The following is an 18,934-nucleotide window of genomic DNA, read 5'->3' on the forward strand; positions in this document are numbered from 1 at the left end:
AGAGGCCCAGGAACCTCAGTATTGACGTGGCTATTTAATGCCAGGGTTGGACGTGACCTTGCCGTGTCAAGCCCCCCCCCCCCCCCAAAGTGCATAGAGTTCTGAGAAATATGTGCATAGTCCATATAATAGTAGAGACAGAATGCAGTATGATCTTATATAGTGCATTGTTGAGGTGCATTAATAACGTGTATAGTAATCAGAGGTAGTCAGACAGTCCATAGTCCATGTGTAAAAGGAGAGGGTGTGGAGCGGGGCGGAGCGAGGCGGAGCAGGGCGGCACGGGGGCAGGGACTAATGTTGGGTCTTGGTGTTGAGCAGCGTTATGCTGTTTCTGAGCCTGCTGGTACGACTCCTAAGGCTCCTGTAACGTCTCCCAGACGGGAGGATGGAGAACAGTCCTTGACTGGGGTGTGTGTGGTGCTCGATGATATTGTGTGCACGTCGCAGACACCGTGAGTGATGAAGGTCAGTGATGACGAAAACAAGTGAAAATCCCCCCAAAAAAATCACACATGCATAAAGCTCTTTGGGTTTTAATCTCGTAAATTCCCCAGTTTCTCTGAATTATTTGTCCTCTATCGTAGATCTATTGAAACAATATGAGAATATCAACTTAATACGAACAATTGAACAAAATGCATTCATCCTGCACTGAGAAATGCTTTTTTATTGCAGATAAAACATAAAATGCTTAAATGTAGCCATCATTTGTTTTCTCTGACAGTACTGAGCTGTAATATTAGAGAAATTAATGATTCATAAAGACCGTTGGAAAAAAAATCAAAGTCTTAACCTCCTCCTCAGGCACCCTGTAAAAAAAAGACATGACGTGTTCACATTTCAGTGCATATTGTGAATTCTGTGTCTCTGTGTGTGGATGAATCATTAGTCTATATTGTGTGGCTTTTGGCCTCAGTCAGAAGTGTTTCCCCCCAGAGCAAGAAAGGCCTGCATCTGTGAGGATTGGGTTGGGATTTTCATTTTCTTGAAACACCTTCTGTTCTGTTCTGCATGGTCCCACTGGGGACCACAGTGCTGATATTTTTAGAGGGCATGTTCCGAGAGTCTCAGTCGCCAAGAGGGAAGGACAATGGAGGGTGTGATGTTACATCAATACTTGGCGCAAGTGGGGGAAAGGAAAAATCCTGGGTGGCCTGGATGAGTTCTGGAACGCCTTTCCTCAAGGAATTTCACAGTTTAAGAGCACCCTACAGAAGGAGGATTTAAAATGGCCGCCCATGTATATAGACACCCGGTATATAATATACACCCACACCTGCGCGCATTGGTGCAACATACGCCTTTTGTCCTCAAGCACTGTTAAATGTGTGCTAGACAAAAAACAGGCTTTCTCCTAATGTTCCCCTTCGGAGTTTCAGGACAAGCTGAGGAACACTTGCATCAGTAGGGCTTAAAATGGCTGCCAGTGAAGTGCAAGGGCTCTTCTCCTTGACAAAGCTTTAACCAGGGTGGCATGATTGTTTGATTGTAAGTTTGGCTTTTTAATCAGTCTTATTGTGAAGTGTAATGTCACAGCAGGGGAGCAAGCCAGATTTACTTTGCTTCTGAGTGTAGATGTAGATTATGAGTGGAGATGTTTATGGTGCACTGTGAGTGAACAATGCTTTGATTTGTAGTCCGATTTTTTTCATCAGGTGAAGAACTTAGTATTAGACTGGTATCTTGAAAGATGATTCTTAGTCCTGGTTCAGTCAGTCGCCCACCCCTGGCACTGCTGCAGCACAAAGCCAACAAGAGACAAAACTGCAGATGGATTGAAGAATATTGATGTGTGCGACCCGCGGCTGCCTGCGAGCAAGGCTGAATAATTTAGGGAAGTGTGTCGTGACGACAGCCTAACACACACCAATCTCTGTTTTGCGTGTCTTACTGTGCACCATACATCCACAGTTCTGGCCTAGATGTCTGGATATTATGGCAAGGTCTGTCTCCTTTGATAGACGCTGACTGATGCAATTCAGCACACACTGGCTGAATTTTATATTTCTTTGGTCGAGCCAAAACTGCAATCCAGGATTTATTAACTACACATATTCCCATCAGTCTAGTTTCATATACTGAAGTTTTGCTTGGGTGAAGCAGGGCAAACACAACGTAAAACCATTTCTAATAACAGAGGTGTGTGTGTGTGCATGTGTGTATTAGATTTGTGTGTGTGTGTGTGTGTGTGTGTAAGCATCGTGCCACCTTGTCTGTGTGTGCCTGTATATCTCTCACCCTCACCTGCCCATAGTTCTGTTATGGCATGAGTGGTTGAGTTACAGAGGACCAAATTGAACCTGCATTTTTATTACAGCTTTTATTATTGTTTTTATTAAATCCAGAGTCTAGAAATCCATTTTATTGTCACCCAGAGGACGCTGTGTTACCTCACTGTGTGGGTCACCCCTCTGACTATGTGGTGCTGTCATTTACTGTGGCTCGGCAGATCCAGAGTGCGCCCTCGAGAGGGCGGCGGAGGATGGTGAGACCGGGCGTCTGAGGAAGAGGCTGCTCTCTCCAGAGGAAGGAGAGGAGGGAGAGGAGGACGACGAGGAGCCTGCGCTGCACAGCTGCGACAGCTGCCGGCAGGTGTTCGAGTCACTGAGCGATCTCACCGAACACAAGATTAATCAATGCCAGCTGACAGGTAAACAACGTTCAGCCCACCGAGCCTCCCCTCCACTCTGCCACTCAGCTCTTCTCCCACTCCCACTCTCGCTCTATGCCTTCACCAGAGAATATGCCACACTATGTGTGTTAGTACACTGCACCGAGGGGAGCACAACACCAGACTACCAGTTTCCTTGGTAGATATCCAACAAAACAGACACACACAGGCCTCACACACACATAGCACATTATTTATATGTGCTGTACATCAATATCTACAGGCATGGCATACAAATAGGCCTCCATGTGTCCTTATAATTAGATCACTGTAGGCTACAGTATGTGTATTTATAGTATGTGCATTGTGTCCTTGCCTGTTTCAGTGTAACATTTTACACAGCCCTATACTAATTCTAACATTTCACTCGAATGTATAATGCAGCTACGAAGTCCCACAGTAACCAGACCACCAACTGGAAACGGATCCTTGCTCCAGGAAAGTCCCTTAGCTGGTCCCATTGCTAGCTCGCTGCAGTAGTAATACCTAGTGGGACTGAAAGAGAAGGATGCCATTGGCAGACTGTGTCATTGACCTGTTGATGGATGAATATGGCTATAAATACTCTGACAAGGTGGCAGACAGAACTAATGATGTGAACTGAAGGTTTCCATGTGCTTCTCCTGGACTTGCTGTCCTCCTTTACGCGTCCTGATGGGCCTGCATTGAGAAACACCAATTGACACACATTTCCCCATGTTTGGGCATAGACCTTGTCTCTTACTATGTTGTTCAGAAACAGAACATGGACAGGCTAATATGTAACGGTCAGATTTCTAATGTAGTACAGAAGTTACCGTTTTTCATTTCAAAGCAAAGTCAAAGCACTGTTCATGAGAAGGCTAGTGTAGTCTCTTTTCTGTTTACATTCAAGCACAGTTTGATTTCATATTTTACAACCCACAATCAGCAAGCCACAAATTATAGGGTAGATATCCCACAAGTTTTACAAAGATTTTCCATTAACTGTAAGACTCACGAGCCAAGTCCTGTGTTTGTTTGTGCATGTGTGTGTATATAAGCGTGCACGTGTGAATTCTGTCATGCCCACATTGGTGTTAATTTAAGCAGAAATGGATGCATGTTCATAGGAAGAGTGACTGTATGTGTAGGCGTGCTTGTGTACATGTACTGTATGTGTACATGTATGCGCATATGTGTGCCTCGGGTGTGCTGGTGTGTGTGCTAATTCAAAGTGACACTCAGTTGACTAAAGGTGTGAAAATCAATGCACTGTTCTCTTTCACATTACTGTCATCCATCAAAAGCATTCATTGGTTTGAGGTAGACTAAGTGCAGAACCTCCTGCCACCATTTTCTTTCAATGTAACACCAAATTCCATCAAGCCAGCACAGATTTGTGGACTGTCTGTTTAAGGAACTTAGCAAATAAAACACAAAGGGTATTATTTAAGCCATAGGGGGCTGTGCTCTATCACTGCTTAAATTTAAATTTAAATTAAAATTATAATTCTAAATTACACTTATTTGGTGGTGTATACTATTCTGCATATAAACAGTAATGTTATAAGAGTTGTATATTTGATTCAGGGGCAGGCCTTTTATGTTCAGCTCTGTTGTAATGTGACTGACTCAGCCATATTTTTTCAATAATTAAGCCTGGCTTTTAAAATGTCAATCTTACGGACAAATAACTCTTAATTGCTCAATGATGAAAAAAACAGAGTTTGGATAAGAGCCCCCGTGGAAACCAAACAAAAGAATCTAATTGCCATTAGGGTATTGTGATTGTGCAGAAACACTCTATTAGTATTCAAACACAGTGGGAGAAAAGAAACTTCTAGATGGCATACTAAGTACTGTGAATGTGTGTGTGTGTGTGTGTGTGTGTGTGTGTGTGCGTGTGTGTGTGTGTGTGTGTGTGTGTGTGTGTGTGTGTTTGTTTTCTCTGGAATATGGGAGGAGATTTCCTATGTGGCATTATGTAGACATCCATGACCAATTAATCTGCCTTACATCAAGTCTCTACTCACAGATGGATCCTTTATTAGAACCATTTTCTAATCAACCACCAGCACCTGCTAAACCCTCCATTTTTACAATTTTAAATGTATTTTTGGTAAACACATTGCAGAGCTTGACTGGAACCAATCCACAAATGTAGATTTGCTTGCTGTTCCCTGACAGAACTCAGCTCTTTTCCCCCCAGCTGATATCGTGTAAGCGTATACAGTGTATTACCAGAACCAGACATGCCTATATAAACCCACTACCTCACGTGTTTTTTCTGGGCCTCATTATACTTTGCGTCTACGTTCTACAGTAAAATACAAGTTTCGCCACAGGAGTGAGACAAAACAGACCAAATAAAGTCTAAACAGATTCTAGCTGTATGTCGACCACGCCCGATGGACAGAGAGAAAAGAGAAAGATGTTACATGTCACTGCGATCAATGGCGGCCATTGTCTCCCCCCCGTCTGGCAGAGGTATAACACCTTTCCATGCACTTAAGCCATGACCACTGCAGTGTGCTAAGGGAGCGCATGGGTATGGATTGCCTCGTGTCCCTGATGCGATCGGTGCTATTGATCGCACTAATGCTGGACTGCGGAGGAAGGCGAGAGTCTGAGAAAGGGAGTGAAGACGAAGGAGGGAGATGGGGAGAGAGAAAGAGAGAGAGTGCTGCAGGAATGCATCCCCAGGGAGCCCGTCTTGGGCTGGGGCAGGGCTTCAGGAATGCTCCCCAGGAGATCCCACTGAAGGCTAGGGCAGGGCTGGAAGAATGCTCCTCTAGAGAGTTGAGAGTGGAGGCTGGCTGGGGCAGGGCTAGAGGAATGTTCCCCCAGAGCACCCCTTTAACTCCGGAGCAGAAGTGGAGGGGCTCCGCGGGGGGAGAGCGCTCCCCCGTCCCCCGTCCCCCCTTCGGCTCCAGGATGGCTGCGGATCAGGTTTCCGTGTGGGGATCAGCATCCTGCCGACAGGGCTTTAGGCTGCCCTAGGGAGGAGACAGGAGGCTGCAGGCACTGCTATTCCATAGGCCTTTCCAAAAACACTTCACAAATGCTTTGTCTCACTGTCTCACCCCTTGTATTGTTACTGATCCTTCATGGAGAAAGAGAAACAGTGTCTACAGTTTGACTTTTGTTTTCAGTTGGCACAAGACAGTTCATCTGCAAGATATGAGATTGCAATGGTAGGCAAGGAAACATGCCCTCAGACCCACTCACCAAAGAAATACCTTGCTCCTCAGCTCATTTCAACTTGTGTTTACTAGCTAGCCCACACTGTAAATAAAAATAACACATCTAGCTCAGAGTTTAATTCAAAAGATTGCATTTTCACAAAGCTTTTCATTATCAGTTCTCCAATTCTGTGTCTCTGAAGGTATTTGAATAGCCCAGTGCACACATGGGCTGTCAGCCTGGTGGCCATTCTTTCATTACGGGTCCAGCTCCCTTGAGCAACACCTTTTCTTGTGTCCTTCACTAGAGGAGGGGCATGGCTGCTCCCCCCAGAGTGATCTGTGCCCTGCTATTTTAACCCTCTGTGAGATGACCTTTTTAATAAGTGTCTTTCTCTGTTTTCCTGCCGGCCACTGTGCGAGCAAACAGAGCATGTCTTCTGCTTCCCTCAGATAAAGGAATCAATCAGAGAGGGTGCAACAGAGAAAGAGAGAGAGATAACTGGGCCATATATGGATTTATATTATGTAGATTTCCCCTTTCTTCTTCCCCGTAGACATTGCAAAATGCACTCAGCTTCAATAAAATACATTTCAGATTTATGAGAAAAATACAAATGAAATATTAATACTCTGTGAAAAACAATAAGATCCCTCCACAATGAAGAGGATGTTAATATGAGTGAAATAGTTTAGACACATTTCTAATATGAAGTCTGTTTGCAATGGGGAACAAGGCAAATTTTTTAAACCCACTGATATATGTTTTCCCCTTTCCATTCTCAACCACGACATGTTTGTTTGAAGTGTTTGAATTCATTTACATCAAGTCGTTGGGTCAGCAGCATGGAAACATTCAGTAATACCCTCAACTATGAACAGGCTCCTGGCAGTCCATGTTTTCTACTAACTGTTTCCAACCGGCTCCTATTGGTTGTATGGGAGGTTTTTTCAACTAACTTTGTGTATTGATCCAACAGCTGCTTTGTGGCTGCCAAGAAGAATGTGCCAAACTGCAAAGACTTTATTCGCTTCAAAAGGGCTCACATAAGAGGAAAGCGACATGAGCAAGACCTGATTAGCCGATCTCTGAGCCACTGTCGTTCATCAGAATTTCTGCTGTGTTTTTGCCGGGGCGTCTTGCGACATCCTGGTACAAAGAGCAGCACACTGATTACAAGGCTTTGAAAGGAGGAGAGGCGGTCAGGGGAGAATAGCTACTTCTGGCACAACACAGCCACTGAAAAGAGACCTCATGCTAGAGTGAGCTCTCAGAATTGGGCTTGAGTCTTTCCTGTGAATACGTGTTTGTGTGGGGGGGCATGTTCTATGTGAGTGTCTACCGGAGAAAGAGAGATAGGTAGGGAGAGAAAGAGAGGCTGAGAAGTAATGGGAGTATTAAAGTAGATGTTTGACTCCACAGCGTAGCATCCCTGTGCGTTTCCTCTTTGTGCGACAGTGCCAGTAACGTTAACAGGAGTGTCATTAGGAATTCAAAGCATATGCCCTCGTGAGGACGCCCTTTTTCTCGCTCCCCAGTGCTTCACACCACACACATTATGCACTGTATAAAGTATTTATTGGTCTTTGTGAGACTAGGGCTGCATTTCCTGCAGAAAACAATCAAAAGAAAGAATAGAGTAGCCTGCCTTTTATGCTTGTGTTTGTGTGTTCATCACAGAGATGAGGATGGCCAGCACTGTAACTCATATTCATATTCACATCCCCCTCTATCCAAAACACTCTCCCATGTACTTGCCTGCTCAATCAGTCATCCGCTTAGGCATGCAAACACACACCCATACACGTATTATCGCACGTGCACGCTCACACGCTCCCTCACAGCACCTGCATGCTTGCACTCATTGCACTGCATTTTAGACGACACATAATTCATCGCCCAAGAGGGTAAACACATGCTGTGACTTCATCCAGTTGACCTCTTTCTTAAGTAGGTAGCCACAATAGCGGGGGTGACATGTGGACAAAACAGAGATAATCCTATGTACTCACCTAGAACTACACGCAATGAAAACACTGAAACTACTGACTTCAGACGAGTGACAAAGACCTGGCCATGGAGCGGTTGTCTCGGTTTCTCTTGCTCTCTTCATCTCTCCCTGGCCCTGGCTCTGCCTGCTCTTTGTTCACTCTCTTCCTCAGCCTGCAAGTCTTTTACAGCGGCACAAGCAGAAGAATGGCACATTAAATCTTAATAGGACTGCGTCTGGCCGTGTTGAATTGCAGAGCGTGTTAAGCCGGCGCTTTCCTCCCCCTTGGCACACGCTCGTGGAAGTGGAAAACAATTGAATAAAAGAAACCGCTCCCTCCCTCTGTAACACAAGTGACTTTGGCTGCCCTGCTGAAGCTATGAGACTGAACTGACTCCGGCTCACAAATGGCATAAGCCCGTACTGAGAAACTGTAACATAAATGGCATTAGTCCTTTTCAATATGCATAGACATACACTGGAAGGTAGACACAGGATTTACCTGACCACCCACAATGTAGCTGTTGCATATTCCCTTCTCAGTGACAGTTGGAAAATACCACCATAAAACTTACACTTACACTTATATTCCAATAGCCTGTTGACTGAGACAAATATAATAGAGTACAAGAGGACAAAACTAGAAAGGAGAGACAAATGAAATGTATTGAGACATGGGAAGGACAGAGATAGAAAGGGGGATGGGTAAAAGACAAAGAAGCAGAGAGAGACAGAGTCAATGTAGGAGAGAGCCAATCTTAGCAGCAGCAGCGATGTGAGTCCAGGCCTGCTTTGTAAGGCAGTCAGAGGTGGTAATTAGCCAGTGATGAGTTGACTGGTTGTGTGTCCAGTGCACGGCCCTGCTGGGTGGGGCTGTGGGAGGTAGATAAGGCCAGCAGTGGGCTTATCTCTGAGAAGGACAGGCACCAGGCCTGCCAGGCAAATCCACCCACAGTCCAGCCGCATTTTATTAACAACATCATTAATGCCAGACAGGTTATGTGCGGTGGCTCGTAAGAGAGACAGGAAAAAGTAAAAAACAAATAAAGTCTCAATTCCTGCTTGGCTGGCCAGTCTAAAGTACATAGGCTCCGGTTGACGTGTTTTGAAAGCAAGGAGCTTGTGGAGATGTTTACCAGGTAGGCAGCCAACGGAAGGGCACGGAGAGCAAGCTTGGATCTTACCTCTGGGTTTTGCTCACTCTCCTCTGGGTCCGCGGAATTCAAATGATTTTCTTTTTTCTCTTTCAAACGTGGGACTGCACACCAGAATAATGATGAAGCAAATACAGAGAAACATAACTAGGCACAAAGCAAAGGCAAAAATGTATTTTTTAAACTTTATGGACATTAAGCGACTTTGAGTTTGTGAAAAGCGCTATATAAATTCAATTTATTATTATTATTATTGTGGGCTCAGTTTTCTAACAAATGCTTTGTGAAATGTTTTCTTTCTCTCTCTTCTCTCAATCTGCAAAGTACAATCAGGTGTGCAAGCTTTATTTTTTGTACCTTTTAAAGTAATAAAATACAATGTTACATTAAAAATGCAAATACCTTAAGAAGGTGTTTTGATTTTTTTTGCTGTAATCTCATTTCCTTTGATCAGATGGCACCTTACAGGTGACTGGTGTTATGTGGTGAATGAGCGTTCTGGATAGACTTTATAAACAACCGTGTGAAGTGCGTAATGTGAACAAACACTTGATTTGTAATTAACACTCTGTATTAGCGTATTAAATGGCAAAGAACTTTTCAATGGCATGCTTCGCTAAGATAATTTACACCAGGAGTTGACGGAATGTAACATGGCTTTGAGACAAAGAAAAAGTCACCAATCAACATGTACCTCATTCACAGACACCTTAAAGAAACATCAACAGGCTTTTGAATCATGTCACTAGTCTCTAATGAGAAGGTCATAGGATTTAGCTTATGTCTGCATGGAAATGTTCTGCACATTGATCCCCATAGGGCTTTTTCCTTAGAAGGCTTTTGCCAAACTCGCCAGTAATGGGAGAAAAGGAAGGAGGGAGATGGAGGGCGGTGGAAAGAGTGACCAGTCCGACAGGTTTATGTCTCCCAGCAGGCTGAGCTCCATGGAGCGGGCCCACAGGAAGGAGCGGAGCCAGCTGTGACGGCATCCTGCTAGCCACTGTGGTTTCGGAACTTTGGGGCTACACTATCACCGACTCAACATTTCCCCCTCTCCTCTACCCCTCCCAGGGGTTGTTTTTGTTGGCTAGGGGGTACTGTTTGGGTGGGGGCTGCTAGAGGGCTCTGTGGAACAGCCACTCCTATACTTCAGGATATGTGGAGTTGAGCCACACACAAGGACAGGGATTCTCAAATATCATGTGAAGTAACACATTTGTTCCTTAGTGCTAATTGCCATTTTCAGACTGGAAGGTGGGTTCATAAATTTAGTTTTATGGGCAGGATGGGTGTCGTTTAAGGTCTCCAAGGCCACCAGCTGGACTGTGCTTTGGCAGAGAGAACATTGTGTGTCGGTACAGAATGTAATGGTTTGACAGTACAGCCATGCTGTCAGAGATGTCCTCTTAATGTTAAGAGCAGTGGACAGTGGGGGGTCCAACACCACTGAGAATGTAAAGGTCATCTAATCTATTCCACCTCCAACCTGCCTGGTTGATCGATCATCCTGGAGGAGTCAATCGATTTGATCAGAGAGCCTCTCCAAAGAGATGGCCTCCCAACGAGTGGCTGGGATTCTGCGGAAGGCTGCAGAGTGTGCCAGCTTGGTACATGTCTCTGTGATAAACCAAGACATTAAAATCCCTGATTAAATAGTAACTTGACACCTGTGGTAGCCATTCTCTAAGCAAGCCACTGATTTACTGTAAGACAGCAAAGAACATGCAATCGTTACTATCACTTCATCATGTTATCAAGCTCATTCTATATGCAATACATGTACACTAAAATCAGATCAACAAAATCCTGCAGGACTGACTGACAGCCAAGAGAGATTGGGCCATGGTAAACAGAGTGGTAATCTGTATATTAGGACATTATGTGCCCCCAGTCAAAGCATGATGCATTTTTCTCATCATGAACTTGGTTTGTAGAACATACCCCACAAACAAAGTCAACAGACAAAACCATTGTGTGATTGGTTTTTAATCCAATTGTATTATTATTCAGGCCTCCCATTGGCCATTCATTACTCTCACATGGAGCCTGTGTGGGTTGTTATCACCCAATCAGACTCAAGACTGTATTCTGGAGAGCATGCTTTCGTTTGCATCCTTTAAACCCTGTGAGCCTTTCCTCTCTCTACGCCCGCCAACGGAATACCTAATTCCAAAGTAAACTGATTGCTCTCTCCAACAAGATTACACTGTGATGATGTTAGCCAAATGAGACTGCTATTCGGATGCAACCAAGGCAGGCAAGGATGCTTACCGCAAGATGACTGATCAGCATGTTAAGAGAAACAAGGTTGGGAAAAAAAGGAGGCGAAAACGAGGGATAGAATTCGAAAGAGTGTGAGAGAGTTGTGAGCGTGGGGGTAAGCAGAAATGTAATTTGCTTCTCACCTCAGGCAACTGGGCTCGGAGGCCAGTAAATATGCAAACAAGCTGAGCCTGGCCATCAATATGAAGACCCCAGATGATTACTAATCTCCACCACAGAAGTAGATTGAGGTCTGTTCAGCAGCGCCATGCAACATGAGGAAAAAAGTGAGAGGGTGGTGAGAGTCCAAACTATATCTCCATATTGGCCCCAAACATTATGCGCAACTCAGAGTTATGGGTGTATTTGACCTTCAGTTTGAGACATTCTATTTATGATGCATACAAATCAGCAATACCGCACCATTAAAAATATAGGTGACCCAAACCTAAGGATACATTCATCTTACATCAATTCATAAACTAATGCAAAAACTTCTCAGTAACTTTGAACCTTGTTCTCAACTCATCCCAGTCTTTTCATCATGGAGAACTCCTTGTCTGATATGAGCTCCTAGACATGAGGCACAGTAGTTTACCAGCCCATTGTCATTCCCCATCCGTAATCCGGGATAAAAAAACCTATGGGACATGGACCAGGCTGGAGTCATTAGGTGTGTGCGTGGCTTACCCAGACAGCTAGATAAACCAGATGCCTCGGGATGGCCAGGGGTCATCTCTCTGTGAGAACAAGTTGTTGATGTCCTTGTTTCTCTCTACCTCTTCTTTGCCCGCACTCCTTCTCTCGCCGCTCTTTATCATTCCTTCTCTCGCATTCTTTCTTTCTTTCTGTCTCTCCCTTGATTGTTCTGCACAGTCATCTCAAACACAGAGGTCCGTGTTGGAGCTTAGCAGCCGAAGAACCTGTCAGCTAAAGGGAAGGAGGAAAGACAGACAGGGGAGCTGTCTGTGGCCCTAGGTTGAATGCCTGAGGGTGTACTGCGTGTGGAGCATAGTTAGTGCAGTAGGACGCACCGCAGTCCGCAGGTGAATCCTCTCATTTTGACTTAGTGCATTTGACTCATCACCTCTAGGGGGGAGTGTTTTGACTTTCTGTTACAGAAGCAACCTTAATATAATATGCAGCAAACGTTGTGTCTTTCTTTTATTTTTCATTTCTAAATACAGCAGGAGGCCTATGTAGGAGGAATATATATTCTAAGAATGTCTTTCCAGTCCTAAACATAATTGCCTATTTCTTGTATTTTAGAGTGCATTTCCAGCATTGAGCTTTACCCTCTGCAGTGAGTGCACAAGGCTTGAGGATGTTTACCTGGCATGGTGCCTGTTGTAGCTGCCCTCCTGTTGAGGAAAAGCAGGTCAGGCTATAGTTTTGTGTTTGTTTGATTGTGCATGTGAGTGTGAGTGTGTGAGTGTGTGTGTGTGTGTGTGTGTGTGTGTGTGTGTGTGTGTGTGTGTGTGTGTGTGTGTATGGAGGAAGGGGAGATCATTAGGATGGGAAGGATCAGAGAGCCAGGGAAAAAGCAGTTGAATCTTCAATGTAACCAAAGCATTTATTTTTCAGGAGTGGATAGGATAGGTGGGTATGAGGGGGGTGGGTAACTGGACTTTCAATCCAACTGAATCATCCATCTGCCCAGCCATCAATCTTCCCTCTTTCTATCCCTCTGTTCATTTACTCATCCAGCCATTTACCATCCTTGCCCGTGGCCAAAGGGCCATGTCTCTTTGTGGCCCTGATAATCTGGACCAATTTCCTCTGCAATTTATTTCCCAGCCAACCACCCACTTGGTCAAGCAGCATCAGGCTTCTCAAGGTAGCGCCACTCATCCCAGCAAGCTCCTTCCCACCAATCACATCCTGTTTTTTCCTCCTCAAGCCTCAGATCTTTTCTGTTTTAAAGTTTCAATTCAGTACTGGAGCAATGCAACCTTTCCTCCTTTTTTTACTGTAAACGGACACCCTCAGCAGCCATTGTTTACCTCTAATGTCCTTACCCTTCTCCGTCTTTGTTTTCTATTATCATCTTCCATTTCTATCGGTAGCGCTCTCTTTGCTGGCTCTCCTCTTTCTCTTTCTTTCTCTCTCCCTCCCTCCATCCTGTCATGGCTCCTCAGTATTCTGCTGCTGTCTTGTGTGGAGTGATTTTGCCCAGACACGTCTGGCTCTGGGTAAAGTGCGGTCCCCAGAGAGCGCGCTCCGCAGCCCCCAGGTCGCCGGCACCATGAATACATTATGATTCCCATTTCCATCCTGTTGCCACGGCAGCACTTTTGGAGCCGCAGGGCGATTAAGACGTGTGCTGTCGATACCCTGATAGGAGCAAAAGTTGGATCTGGAAGCTGGCCTTTGATCAAATTCCATCCTCCTGCCTGCTATATATTGGTGGCTTCAATACAGGAAGACCAAGAGGAGGTCTTTTGGGCTTCTTATTAGTTTGACAGGCTCACCTGCTGTACATAAGCAATCCATGCATCCCCAAGCTCTTTTTCCCACCTCTGTGCTTTATCTCCTTTCGTGCCTGAAACCATTTCCCTCCCTTATTCTCACTTCCGTTGCTCCTCCCCATCGCTGCAGTTCAGCTAAGGCAGCATTATACGCAGTCTCTCTCTGCTCTCTGATATTCTGCTTTTCTTACAAAGGAAGCAACTCCCTTACCTTTTATTGTTTCCCTTTTTTCTTTGGGGGATGATGTATAAAACATGGTGCCTCAGGTAGAGGATGTTGGGTAGGAAGCCATGTCCCCCTAAATGGCCAGCCGTGTGCATGCGCCTAACACTTCACTGAGCAATCTGTCAACATGTCAGCAACACATGTTTTGTAAAAAGCCTCTGGTGGGAGCCAGGGGAAAAAAGGCACTCCTGCCAGACCAGAGAGGAAATGCTTTTTTCTCCTCTATGCAGTGGATTTTCTATTGCTGGTGCTCAGTCCCACGGGCCCCCCACCACCAAACTCCCCTCCCCCACACATACACCCGTTGTCTGCACTTCAGAAATTTGAACTGGGGACCCTCGAGGGGGTTTACTGGGAGGGTGGGGGTGGGCTGGGAGGGAGGGGCTCCCTCTTTTTCAGAGCGTATAAAATTGTGAAGGTATATTGTGGCAGGTCCCCAAGCGGTCTTTTCTAATACCTGAGTTTCTGGCGAAGCTGGAAATTACCAGCGGCTCCCCAGAGGGACGGCTTTATCCACACCAGGAAGGGGAGCAGAACTCAGTGGGGAGGTTACTTAATGCATGGCTGAAATAAAAGAATTTCTGAGACAGAGGCTGAAAAGCAAGCTTTTTTCTTTTTCAACCCCCCCTCGCTCCCGTTCCCTCTCGCTCTCTCTTTTCCTCCCCAGTAGTATAGTTTACTACTCTCTGCCTTCTCTTGAAGGGTTCTAGTTTAATAAACTTTCAGAGGATCCTGCTGGTGCAGACAGCTAGACAAATACCCTTGTGTGTTCTCTTTTGTCGGAGATACAGCTTTTTGTTATGTTCTTGCAAATTTGATTTCTCCCTCTGTCTTTCGTTTTCTCTGCCGCCCTCTGTCTCTCTCCCCCTTTCTGCATTTGTCTTCATATCCCTCGTCCTCCTCTCCCTTTCTGTCTCCCTCCTCGATACACACACACACACACACACACACACACACACACACACACACACACACACACACACACACACAAAGTCAAACTCTGTCTCTTGTGGTTGAGTTTATTGTTTGGTCTGTCTCTTCGTTCTCCCCTTCTGTGCTCCCTTTTGTTTTCTGTATGTTTTGTTGTATTGTTGCAGAGAGGCTGAGATGCAGATAGAATGCAGACAGTTTGCCCTGGGTGAAGAGTGCGCATAAGCACCCTTGGTATCTATTTAACAAAACACATTCATCTATTTACACATGACCAAATGTGTAAAACTCTACCTACTTTTTAAGCACAGGGTGTACGTTTTTTTTTTTCATCAAAGACATTTAATGCATAATATTTTGGGGGTAATTTACTCATCCCTGTATGGCCCTGTTTTCTACTTATTGTATGCCAGGATGCCCGTTTCCGTAGTAATCATCATCTGTATCTAATGTCCATGGGTCATTAATCTTGCCTTCTTCATAACCTAAAAAAAAAACAACATAAAAATCTCCTCCCATGTATGAAATACCTTTCTCTCTTTTTTCTTTCTCCCTCTATCTTCCTCCCCCTCTATACTGTTGGTAAATAATTCAACCTTTTCCCTGTAACAAGTGCTGGCCTTAATAGGGAGCAGTACCTGTAGTTGGGATAAACAAGGCAGCACCAGTGAAACAGAGGGATTTGAGCTTCATGAGGGCAGAGAAATAAGTCGTTTCCTTCTGAAAGGCAGAGTAGACTGGCTGACATTAATTAAACCCTATAGGATAAAGGTTATCTGAGGCCTAGCAAAGCAGAGACCGTGCATGTGGGATGTTATGTCTGCCGAATCCTAATCAAGACTTCTTATTAAAGCAACATGTGTGGGCTCAGGCATGTATAATATGCACGGTGTGTTTGTGCTATTATGTTCTGTATGATGATCTATTGATGTAACAACATTTCACCTTCAGTTACAGATGCAAGCTGATCATCCAGCTAAATGGTGAAGAACAATCTAGCTACCACCTGCTACATTTTCAGTGTTCTACACATTCTTAAAAATAAAGACCGATGCAACTTCCTAGAGAGTTCCATGTTTAGAAAACATTGTGTTGCCCACCATGCCCTGTTGTGGGAGGTGTGCCTCCGAGATCCTCCCATGGTGCACCTGTGACTGAGTCACCTGACCCGAGCATCAGCATGGCGCTCGGGTGCCGTGGCTCATGTTTTACAAATTACCCTGGGGGTCGTGCACCACCTCTGTGCCCATATTTCCTCCCTGCTGTATGCATAGTGCGTGGGATTATATTCCCCAACTCCAACTGCTCCCTCAGACAATGAACAGCCGCAGAGATGACAGTCACCTCACTAACACAAGACCGCTAAGGAAAATACAACTTAAGGAAGGGAGAAAGCACTGCTCTGACCTATTGGCTTCCTCTGTTTTGTGCTGGATATATGCTGGTTAAAGTAAAAAGAAGCAGCATGGATACTGTTACCAGGCGAGTAAGGCTTAATGTGTTATGTGTGTGTGTCTTCAGGACTCCAATGGTAATCTTAGCACATCTTTCCCTCACTATCTTCCTGACTCATCAACTTATTTGCATGCCAAATGTAATTACAGGTCACCTTATTGGTAATATTGTCTTGATATTTAAAGTAGCCATGTAAGACAACCACTGGAGGTGTGACGTGGGTTTTATAACCACCTCATTGTATGCTGTTTCTATATTAGTGGTACAGTAACACCAGCTCTTTCGCAGTAATAGCATAATAGTAATGTCTTCTCCTTTCATATACAGATAAAGGCTGATGTCCTCTCGTCTACAAGCCCAATGAAAAGTAATTAGCTGATATGGATGTTGCTGTCAGTGATAACGGATATTGGGGGACTATTACATTCACTCTCTGGAATGATGATCCTTGAAATGGGTTCATCACAGTAAGCTGCACATTCAGATAGATGTAAGATTACCGCATATAAGAAGGAAAGCGCCAAGTTACTGCAGGAGAGTTGCATATACCTTTTAGGAAATGGTCACAGTATCCCACAAAAAACAAAAAAGATTTAATATACTGCACTTCTCTTTTTTATTAACACATGACTCACCTCCAATATTTGATTTATTCATGTAATATTGTATAAGATTCAAAATGTAAAGTCATACTGAGCATCTGAGGTCTTTTCTCAATTTTACTTTGAATATTGAATGGATGATAATTCATATGGGGGTGTTGGTTGGCAGTCATACCGAGATCCTCTCCAGAGAGAGACATAAATAGCCTCCCAGGTGGTGGTGTGTAACTAAGTAAATGGTTACTAAGCCAAGGAGTGCTGGGCCTATGTAAATAGGGAAATAAGAAGTATCCATTGAGGTGTTGGGGTGAGAAGAGGGTATTTAGGGTAAGATGGTCTGGATCAATGGAAGTAAATTGCCAGGATATGCCTGACAAGCCGGACATCCAGCGAAGCGCGTCTCCCGTCCCCTGCTACTATCTGTGTGTCAAAATCCTTTCACTACGGGAAACAACAACAACAACAACTTCCGAGCTAGCAAGCTTACGTTACACGCTGAAAATGTCAAATTTTGAAAATTTGATTAGTGCAATAAGGCAGGGCTGCTTGGTTCTTTCGGGAAACCATTGTAAAAAAAATAATATGTTTACGGCATTTACTCTCTAACTGGGACGCTTTGGGACCGATTGGTGGGGATTGCTCTGGGCTAAGCACATACGGCGATACACTGGTAAGAGCAAATTACGTTTAACCATGTATCCAGCTAATTTATATAGCTCACGTTACTGTATTCTGTATGGTACTATGAAAACGGTTACCTTCATTTAATATTGTATGTGGCCTTTTCTTTTGCGGGGGGCAAATGTTCCACCAAAACAACTTCCATCCCGAGACAATTTTGCAGAGCCACCGTCGCTGCATCGGGAATTTATCACCGCCCAAGACGATTGTGATTGGTTTAAAGAAATGCAAACAACCCAGAGCATTTTCTCCTCCTATCCTACAGTAGAATGTATCTGTTGCGTAGCCAGACCTTGCTTTACAGTGCTGTGGAGATAGGTCTGGCAATGCAAGACTAAGGGTAAGGATGGACCTCAATGATCTGTTTTAAGAATTTTTCTACAGTGACCCTGAAAGTTTTTCACTAAGTATGTCAGCATACAAACTTTAAGCAAACACAATTGAGGGGGAAGTTTTTCTCAACTGATAAATAGATAAACAGGAATAAATCAATGTGAAGTGATGAATGAATAAGTAAAATGCCCTGTAGTCATTTGTCTGGTTGTATTCAGGCCTCATATTCCATCCCTGCAAATGAAGATGAGGGTGAGGGCAGCGAAGGAACTGCTTCATTCCGTGAAGCGTGTGCATGTTTGTGTGCGTGTGTCGGTGTTTTCATAACACTTAGTAGTATTAAGATATGATGATGAGCTGCCTGGATACCGGCATAAAACAATAGAAGGGGAAACAAAGCAAACCTCTAAATCTGTCTGCCATTTGCGCTCACATACTGTACACACATGTCATGAGTATTCTGGCACAGTTACTGGGCCAGGGAAGTGCTGGTCTGGGGCCTGGCCCATTCTCCAGAGACAACCCCCTGCCTCCTCCCTCTCCGCCCCCTTCCCCCTTCCTGTGCAGTCTGTGGACACAGTCTGAGGCGACAAGGTTGCACGACAGCTCGCAAAACCTCCACTTTACAAACATGATCATAAAAAACACAGCCTGCCATTAGAAATCTGTTAAAGAAGAAAAAATAATTAGGAGGACTGTGATAATTGTGTCGAGGGGGAAATAGATCAGACGAATTAGGGGAAGAACCAGAAAATCTTGCCGTGGCTTTGTTACTTTGCTGTTGGTTCATTTTGACATTGATCCACCCTTCCATCTGTCATCCTTTTCCTGTGCTTCTTCAACTCTTCATTTCTTTCTCTCTTTCTTCCCCCCTTTCTTGGATTCGAGAGTGGAGGAGCCTTCTGGCTTTAACAGAGAGGGGATGAAGATGTTTATTCATCTGGAGGGTATTAGAGCCATAATTAAGGAGAGGAGGGAGTAGCGAGGCCTGACGTCTGCATCGCTCGTTCATAGG

General features: G+C 44.6%; 1 protein-coding gene and 1 long non-coding RNA gene across 8 annotated transcripts in view; both read left to right on the forward strand.

Moving 5' to 3' along the window:
- The window catches only part of LOC116046048 (zinc finger protein 521), a 91,216-nt gene that overhangs the window by 12,424 nt on the left and 59,858 nt on the right, over positions 1–18,934 (forward strand). For all 7 annotated transcript variants that reach the window (XM_031294184.2, XM_031294183.2, XM_031294177.2 and 4 more), the window contains exon 3: positions 2,453–2,653. Coding sequence is in view for 5 of the 7 variants with exons in the window: in XM_031294177.2 (XP_031150037.1) it covers positions 2,453–2,653 (201 nt within the window). In the remaining 2 variants the exon portion in view is untranslated. The remainder of the gene's footprint in view (positions 1–2,452; positions 2,654–18,934) is intronic.
- LOC118495763 lies at positions 6,844–16,986 on the forward strand. Its single transcript, XR_004898197.1, has 3 exons — positions 6,844–9,217; positions 16,606–16,609; positions 16,976–16,986. It is a non-coding gene; the product is annotated as an uncharacterized LOC118495763 (long non-coding RNA).

This window comes from Sander lucioperca, chromosome 9 (genome assembly GCF_008315115.2).
Source record: "Sander lucioperca isolate FBNREF2018 chromosome 9, SLUC_FBN_1.2, whole genome shotgun sequence".
Taxonomy (NCBI): Eukaryota; Metazoa; Chordata; class Actinopteri; order Perciformes; family Percidae; genus Sander; species Sander lucioperca.